The sequence below is a fragment of the Dipodomys merriami genome, unplaced genomic scaffold, assembly GCF_024711535.1.
Source record: "Dipodomys merriami isolate MVZ:Mamm:240054 unplaced genomic scaffold, mDipMer1.0.p SCAF_37, whole genome shotgun sequence".
Classification (NCBI taxonomy): domain Eukaryota; kingdom Metazoa; phylum Chordata; class Mammalia; order Rodentia; family Heteromyidae; genus Dipodomys; species Dipodomys merriami.
In genome coordinates, this window is record NW_027205270.1 from 2128408 (window position 1) to 2137818 (window position 9411).

Sequence of the window (9411 nt, forward strand, 5' to 3'; positions counted from 1 at the left end):
GAGTTAGGACCCAGAAGTGGATGAGTTGCTAAAACAGAGAATATACACAACAGTGTGAAGCTGCAATCCAAAACCGCTTGGAAGTGTGGAGTCTCTTCACACAGTCACTATTCAACTAGCTACTGAGGACCTACTGTGTGTGCAGCACTGTGCCAGGCCCGGGGAGTACAGCAAGGCTCGGTGACTATGGGAGAGAAAGGAGGAACATGGATGTTTTGTGGATTTCTTAGTTATACTCTGGTGCTTACTGACCAAATAAGGAAAATAAGAAGCCTACCTTTAATGGAGAGGAAGATAAAATTGCTGTATTGGTCATGTACATGTGAGATACTTAAAGGGCTTTCTAGGTGCAACTTTAACATTTGGAGACGTAGACATAAGATTCATGAGAGGGTTCTGAGTTGGAACACTAAGCACATAGATCCAGCCGGCCTGACACACTCAGGTCTACTGACATGCAACAAGTTAATAAAGAATGAGACAAAAGGAAAGTTTGCTTCAACATAGAATGCTGGATAAAAGTAGGATAAGATGGAAATGAAGCAGCCCATCAGCCCTCCCAGCAAAGGACAGCTGTATGTATAGGGGTCAACCTAGGTCTGGACTGAGAAGTAAACATAGGGTCTTGTCTCTTTGGAGACCACAAAGTTTAGAATAGTAGTGTGGAATGGATGGTACCAGAAACTATTTGAAGCTAACCACATGGGTGGATTGTGAGGCAAAGTGGAGATCAGGCAATCAAGAGGTAGATATGGCTGAGAGTGTAGCTCAGTCCTTTCCTAGCATGCAAAAGGCCCTGGGTTTCATCCCAAGCAAGGCAAAAGAAGGGGGGGGAGGGGAGGTGGAATGCATATTTCATTCCTACTAACATGACTTAAACAGGGAGTTTCTGGCCAACCATTAGAGAATGCCATTCTCAGTGAGACGCCTTACTCAAGAAGATCTCATGGATATTTTACTGCTGGAGCAAGTCTTCCCAAGAAACATTGTTTCTTTGCAGAGATAATAGCTTGATCTCTCTCCCTGACTGATGAATTGCAGGCAAACTTTTTATTTTTCAATAATTTAAAATATATGTCACTTCCCCTTGCCCCCAACACACACACAAACACAATGGACCCATCTTTATCCAATCACACAGTATAAGTTCTTTCTTCCCTTTGTCTTTACTGGAAGAATGAGTCAACCACATGATTCTTTCCCTTTCCCTTCATAAGAAAGGTGAGTCAGGTGATTCTCCGCAGGGCCATAGGCCTGCAGCCCCAGTCTGCACTCCCCAAAGGTACAGGCTGGCTGAGGAGAAGCAAGCCATCAGAGAAGTAGCTGACAGCAAAGGCCCAAGAAGCACTTCTGTTCCAACTCAAAATCACTGTCATTGAAATAAGGAATAAAATCCTCACCAATACTCACTAGACACTACGTTGAAGATGAACTATATGCTGGGAGCTGGTGGCTCACACCTGTAATCCTAGCTACTCAGGAGATATGAGGATCACAGTTCAAAGCCAGCAGGGCAGGAAAGTCCATGAAACTCTTATCTCCAATAAACCACTATAAAACCGTAAGTGGCGCTATGGCTCAAGCCGGGTAGAGCAGTAACCTTGAGCTGAAGAGCACAGGGACAGCGCCCAAGCCCAGAGTTCAAACCCCACAACTAACAAAAAAAGAAAAAAAAATGAACTATACTACTTGTGGGTGGGGATGGAAAAATTGGGAAAGCGTGAGGAAAGGGTTGACATTGTCTAAAAAGAAATGTATTCACTACCTGACTTATGTAACTGTATGTATATCATTTTTGTAATAATAAAAATTTTTAAGAAAAATATTATTTATATAAAATACCATATTAAAATGGTTTTATACACAAAAAAAATGTTGAAGCTGGGCACTGGTAGCTATAATCCTAGCTATTCAGGAGGCTGAGATCTGAAGATCACTGTTCAAAGCCAGCCTGGGCAGGAAAAGTCTGGAGACTCTTACCTCCAATTAACCACCAGAAAACCAGAAGTGGTACTGTGGCTCAAGTGGTAGAGCAGTAGCCTTGAGCTGAAGAGCTCAAAGACAGCACTCAGGCCAGAGTTCAAGCCCCATGACTGACAAAAAAATAAATAAAATAAAATAAAATGTTGACCTCTCTCTAAAGCACAAACCAAGAGCAGCTCTCAAGAGCAGCTCACTTACTAGAAGTAAATGATTAAAAGATATAACTATTGGCAAGATCATTTTATTTCAGGGAATAAAATTGCCCAAGGATCACACCCACTTCTCAACCTTGTGAAGGGCACATTTTCCTGGCTAGAGACTCTCCCCATCCCAGAAGGAGCCTGTGCAACTTGTCTGCACAGACCCAGCCCACCTAGGCCATCTTGGAACCTGCACATACATAGCCCATTCCTACCACTTGGGCACCCTACTATTTGAGCCACTCCTCTAGCCCTTTTTACTTTGTCTTTTTTTTGGGGGGGGGATCCAGTCCTGGGGCCTGAACTCTGGGCCTGGGCGCTGTCCCTCAGCTCTTCAGCTCAAGGCTAGCGCTCTACCACTTGAGCCACAGTGCCACTTCTGGCTTTTTTTTTTTTCTGCTTATGTGGTGCTGAGGAATCGAACCCAGGGCCTCATGCATGCAAGGCAAGCGCTCTACCACTGAGCCACCTTCCCAGCCCTTACTTTGTCTTTTTTAAATTTTGAGATAGGTTCTCCCTTTTTGTCCAGTCTAGCCTGAACTGTAGTCCTTCTATTTACCCTTTTCATGTAGTTGGGATAAGGAAGTACATTACTGTATCTAACAGGAGAAAAGGAGGGACAGAGGAAAAGTGTTAAACAATACCACAGAGATGCCATCAACCACATTCAGAATGAGGAAGATTCTGCAAATCAAACAAGCCAGTTTCTAGACAAATACAACGAAATCAAGAGGGAGATAGGGTTTGGAATGTGGCTTATTGGTAGAGTATTTGCTTAGCATGCATGAAGCCCTGGATTCGATTCCTCAGTACCACATAAACACTGGCACTGTGGCTCAAGTGGTAGAGTGCTACCCTTAAGCAAAATGAAGCTCAGGGACAGTGCCCAGGCCCTGAAGTCAAGCCCCAGAATGGCAAAAAGGAAATGGAGGAGGAGGAGGAGGAGGAGGAGGAGGAAGGGAGGAGGAGGAGGAAGAGGAGGAGGAGGAGGAGGAGGAGGAGGAGGAGGAGGAGGAGGAGGAGGAGGAGGAGGAGGAGGAGGAGGAGGAGGAATGGAGAGTTTGATGCAAGAAAACAAACAATTTTAAAAAGGAGGTGACAATCAGGAAACTTTTAATAGTGAATGGTTTAGTATATTAAGAACTAATTATTTCAAGTGTAAGGCTGTTGCATGAGTGTTGTTATGGTTAAGATAAAACTAATGATGAAATAGATGCAAGACATTCACCTCTGTGGAATTCCCTCAACCTGTAATTAGGAAAACCCAAAATGAGGGACATTTTACAAAATGCCCTGTCAACACTTCCCAAAACTGCCAAGGGAAAGTCTGAGAAAGTCAGACCAGAGGAAGACTAAGAAGGCAAGATAATTATAATGTGTAATCCTGGCACAAAAGGGGTACTGTCATAAAAGACAGTAAAATTTAATTGAGATTGTAGTGTAGGTAGTGGCAATGTACCAAGTTGATTTTTTAGTCTTGACAAATGACCCATGATACTACAAGATGACAGCAGAGATCCTAAGTAAGGGCTAGGAAGGAATTATTTTGTTTTGTTTTTGTGCCAGTCCTGGAGCTTGAACTCAGGGCCTGGATAGTATCCGGGAGTTTTTTGCTCAAGACTAGCACTCTACCACTTGAGCCACTGCTGCACTGCACTTTCAGCTTTTTGGTGATTAATTGGAGATAAGAGTTTTACAGACTTTCCTGCCCCAGCTGCCTTCCAACCATGATCCTCAGATCTCAACTTCCTGAGTTGCTAGGATTATAGACATGAGCCACTGGCATTTGGCTTGTTTTGTTTTCAATTTCTGTAACTCTAAAAGTATTCCAATTTAAAAGTTATTTTTTTAATCCAAAAGAGTCTTTATTTTTAGATAAACCTACTATTAGGTCAGTGAAATGACAGTGTGTTTGGGTTTTGCTTCAAAAACAACTCACTGGTTGAAACAAGGCTGGTCTTAACTTGTTATTGAAGCTGACTGATGGGTACACAATGGTCTGATGATGACTGTTTCCACTTTGTGTATGTTTGAAAATCTCCAGAACAACAACAACAACAACAAAGACAATAAACAAACAAACATAGACTCTGGAACCAGAACTCCCTAGGAAGTTATTTAGTCAATTTCAAAACTTGTGTACTGCAATTTTCTCGCCTGTAAATAGAGGTCACTGTATTTGTCCCATCAGGTTGTGAACATTTTTTTAAGTCAATAGGAAGAAAGGATTAAAACAATGCTCAAGTCATCATCATCATTTTATGGAAAGTTCGCCACAGACCACAGCACATACCCTAGCCTTGCTCCACTGCCTGAAACTGCTCAGCACTCATTCTTTCCCCACCCCCACAGACTCACCTCCTTTGGGTGGAGGAAAGGAACAGCAGTTCTAAAGGGACTCCTGTGAACAAGGAGTCCCTTGTTCCAAACCCCTCAGAAAGTAGAAGACAAGTTGGAGAATCAGAATGGTGTCTCAGCTCAGGGTACTATGCACATTCACTGGACCCCTACTACATGCCAATATGCAGGCAGGACTCAGACAAAGATGGCTGAGACCTGAAGAAACCTGTCAGATATCCAACGCAGACCACTGCATCTTTAGACTCACCTCCTCAGGGCTTCAGATTCTTACATCATTAAATATGTCCCCCCACTTCATTGTAATCTTACAAGATTCCTAAAGAAAAATGTGGATAAAAGTTGACCCATTCTCCCAACCACAGTTTGTACTGTTTTGTTTTTGCTCAGGACCTAGAGCTCTTGCTTGTCTTTTTTTTTTTGGCCAGTCCTGGGGCTTGAACTCAGGGCCTGGGCACTGTCCATGAGCTTATTTTTGCTCAAGACTAGCACTCTACCACTTGAGCCACAGCACCACTTCTGGCTTTTTCTGTTTATGTGGTGCTGAGGAATTGAACCCAGGGCTTCATGCATGCGAGGCAAGCACTCTACCATTAAGGCACATTCCCAGCCCTTGCTAGGCTTTTTTGTTCAAAGCTAGTGCTCTACGACTTGAGCCATACCTCCACTTTCAGCTTTTTGTTAGTTACTGAAGATAAGAACTTCAGGGATTTGTCTGCCTGGGCTGACTTTGAACCTCAGCCCTCAGGTCTCTGCCTCTTAAATAGTTAGGATTATAGATGTAAGCCACTAGCCTAGTCTTGATGGCAATTTAATTCAAGACCACAAAAACCACTGTGGTATCTTCAGCATGTTCATTTACTCACAAATCTATACAAAGCACCCCTAAAATCAAGACACTGCTGAGTCAACAAAGAATCAAGGTATCCATAATCCTTGATCCCATGAAGCCTACTTTTGGAAGAGGGAGACACTGATGCTAATAAAATAATCACCCCTAAACAATGATGCAGGTACTTTGCAGTAGGGAAGGACATAATCAAAAACTCAAATTTGTGCTGGGCATGATGGTGCATACCTGCAACTCTGCACTTGGGAAGTTGAGGCTGAAGTTTCTTGAGTCCAAGGTCAGTCTGGTCTGCATAGTGAGTTCAAGGCCAGACTGAGTTACATAGCAAGACTCTGTCTCTAAAAACCAAGTATTAGGATGTAAACTCAATGGTAAAAAGCTTTTCCAGGAAGTGGTGCTGTGGTTCAAGCGGTAGAGCACTTGCTTTGAGCTGAAGAGTTCAGGGACAGCGCCCAGGTCCAGAGTTCAAGCCCCACGACTGGACTCCCCCCCCAAAAAAAAAAAAGCTTTTCCAGCATGTACAAGGATCTAGGTCTAATCCCCAGCACCTCAAGAATACTACAACAACACACTTGGGGATGGAGTGGACACATTACAGAGGAGGAGATAGGGACAAGAGGTTAAGACAAGGGAAAGGTGATATTCCTGTAGATGGCCCTGGGTGGAAGGAAACAAGATAGTACAAAGTTGAAAATCAGCAAGAGTGGTGGGAAGGAGGTATAAGGGATGAGTAGGTAGTATGATTCAAGTAGAAATTAGCAGGGGTGGGCCCTTCAAAATTTTGAACCTCTTCAGAGGTGAGGGCTTTCCATTAGAAGCAAGCAAAGTCATCACAGAGTGGTGTTGGTAAGTGTGTGTTTAGGAGTCACTTGATCAGACCTGCATTGTTGGGACTTGGCCATAAAGAAGAGGGAAGGATTGGAACAAGGCCAGAATGGAAGCAAGGAGACCTATTTAGAAGCTTCCACAATGGCCCAACAAATGAATGAGCAAGGCTAGTTTAAGAATCTAGTTGTGCAGATGGACAGTGGAGATAGCAGATGAGAGCTGAGATCATGGTCTCTGCTTGAATTTAGAAGGTGAGGAAAAGGAAATACATAGACAAACTCCAGGTTTATGACTAGCATTCGGTGGTAAGCTGAGCTGCTTGCTGAGCTGCTTGCCAAGCCAGGGAACCGTGTGGGAGGAGCAGGTGTGGCAGAAAGAAAAGTTCTTAACATGGATGAATCACATGTGCCCATGCACTGTGCTTTATGCAGACTACTATGCTGTTGGAGAGCAATCAATAGCATTACTGCAAACACTTTACTGCCAAAAGAGGTACCAACAATGAATGGCTGCTGGGACCCAATCACCTCAAATATTAATTCATGGCTTCAGCAATGATTACAGCAAATGGCCCAGTGATTAAATCCACTAATAGTTATTGAATAAAAGTCTGCTGGGTAACCGGATGTCCTGAGTACCCCTACCCAGATAACAGGAACCAGAGGAAAGAGCAACCCCTGCGTTTTTACCCAACATGATATAAAACCTTAGTCCTGATTCTGGGTGAATAAGAGACAGAGACGAGCAAGATCAGCCCCTTCTCTCCAAGAGCCTACATGGGTTTAAGAAGAACAAGTGACCATGGGATTAGAAAAACACAGGAAAGACTGTAAGGAAAGGCTGAGCTAAAAGATCCACTGGAGATGGCCAAAGAGGCTGCAGGAGTCAGTATCTTGGTAAAACCAGTGAATAATGGTGCCAGAGAAGGAGACAAGGGTATTCCCTGATGAAAGGGGCCTATCTGAGCCTGGCAGAGTATGTGCAGAATGGGGGTGGGAGGGTGCAGGAGGAAGGATCACCCAAAGCCAGACAGGAGCAGCCCTAACAGCCTGGACATAGATGTCATCTTAACACTAGCAGGAAGGTACCAGTCTTTTCTCAGAACCTACATGCTGCCTATTTTAAAAAGGAATCAGGTCCCATTTAAAGTCCCTGGGGATATTTTCTCACAAGACTTAGGAATTCGGCTCTTTAATTATCAGTGAAACTCAGGACTAGATTAAGTCCTGATCCTATCTCAACAACCTTCCTGCCCACTCCCACCAAAAAGAAAAGAAAAAGACCACCAAACCGATCTGACCTTCTTATCATTTCCTTTCTTCCTTCAAAGTTCTTTTTGGTACCTCGGCTGACACCCACCGCTCTAGCAAACCCTCATTTCATGTCAGCCAAGTCGCTTTGCCCTTTTCCTAATAAAGTGTGTTTTCTCCTCTGGAGGCAGCAGGGACCCCAGGGTCTGCGGCGTGGGAACTGCCCCTCACAGGCTCTTGGTTCCAAGGCCTCGTCAGTATGTCCCGGCTGCAGGCTTGATCTCAGGCTCCGTGGCTGGGGCCGAGTTAGCGATGCCCTGGCAGGGGCCCGGGAAGAAAGGACCACAGTCACCAAGTCCCAGAGAGCCCAAATAGGTCTGGACAGAGGCAAGCGCTCCATTGCACCAGGGCCCGGGTACGGAAGACGCAACAAGGGAGGTGCAGGGGAGAGCTCCAGGGGCGATGGACTCAGTGAGGGCAGCGGCCCCAGGGGATGACACAGCGTTTCCCCCTCACCCCCACTTCGGCACATTCTAACCTCTTCCCTGCAGGGCACCTGCCAGCCGATTGGCTGCGTCAGCGAATCCCCAGCCTCGGATGGAGGTCGTCGGAACACCGCACCCCTCCCTCCCCACCCCCCACGCCGTATCTGCGCCCACCCCACTGAGCATGGTGGACCCCTCTCCGGGTGAGGGAATGGGATGTGACTGCGGAGTAGAGATGCTACTTAGCCAACATCTTGGAAAGAATCTCAGTCCTACTCAGGGAGAAAAGTTAGAAGGCAACCCTGACACTCCAACTTCTCTTCCAGGGTCAGACTCGAACTTTGCGCCCGGGGCGAACCTCTTGCACAAACTGGAGCGACCCTGCCAAGAGCCTCTCGGACCCTAGTGCCAGGGAGAGCTGACCGCGGCCCACGGTGGCCAATCACAGAGCGCCTCAGGCGGGAATAGCTGGAGGGCGCGGGCAGTCGGAAAGCGACAGTGCTAACGGCCAATAGGAAGCCGAGGTGGGAGTCCTTGCTCGCCCTACTGACCAATGGGAAGAAAGTGGCTGTGGCCAAGGTCCCCGAGGCACCAGCTGCAAGCTCCGGTGGCCGCGGGTCGCAGACCCTAGGATTGAAGGGGATTTGGGAGGGGAGTTTGCTCGCCCTCCCTAAGCCACTCACAGACCCTCAGACCACAGCCCCGTCCTCACCTGCTGGAAGCGGGGCTTGCCCAACTGGAAAGGCGGTGCATCTGTCGAGGCGTTAGCGGCACTGGCCGCCGCCGCCGGTGTTGTAGTCGCTGTATCCGCCATGGCCACTGACGCCCGCAATCCCCGGCCCTTTTAAAATGTCCCTCCTCGGCCCCCGCCACAGCTGCCTCTCCGGATTGGCTACGAGCAACCGCAGCAAGCCAGGCGCGCAAGGGTTTGTGGGGAATGTGGTTTTTTTCCCCCGTCTCAATGCTTGACAACCCTAGACTGCGGAGGGTTGCACCCACGCAGACTACTTCTCGGTTCCCGCCGCCCGCCAGGGCTGCAAGGCAGGGGTGGCTGTCGGGGAAGTGTTCGTGCAGCCCTGGTCCCAAAAGTGGGGCACGGGGCGACCGCTCGTGTCTTTGCCTACCCTGAGAACTTTGGACCGCGGCCATAAGCGTTAGGCCTTGGAGCAGCAGCCCAGGACAAGGGCCCTGCACAAGCGGGCTGACCTGGAACCCAATGGGCCAGAACTCTAGGCGAAGCGGGATTAATTTGGAAGGCTTTCCGCAAGCTGTATATTGCGGGATTTTCCTGCCATTTCTCCTGTTGCCACCCTCCCTCCTGCTACTACTCACTTCCTGGAACAAGCTGGACTTGGGCTGCCATGACACTTGAACATTCTATACTCAAGAATGTCTTCACCTGATGCTGGCTCTCTGGCCTCATACTACACATTGTCTTTTCACAAAATTCTCTCTCT

At 47.0% G+C, this 9411-nt stretch overlaps 1 protein-coding gene across 4 annotated transcripts in view; it reads right to left on the minus strand.

The window, feature by feature from the left end:
• Sfxn5 (sideroflexin 5) overlaps positions 1–8784 on the minus strand; it is a 130201-nt gene extending 121417 nt beyond the window's left edge. For all 4 annotated transcript variants that reach the window (XM_069988962.1, XM_069988964.1, XM_069988965.1 and 1 more), the window contains exon 1: positions 8667–8784. In XM_069988962.1, the coding sequence (XP_069845063.1) occupies positions 8667–8768 (102 nt within the window). In that variant the 5' untranslated portion in view covers positions 8769–8784. The remainder of the gene's footprint in view (positions 1–8666) is intronic.
• Between the last annotated feature and the right edge of the window lie 627 nt (positions 8785–9411).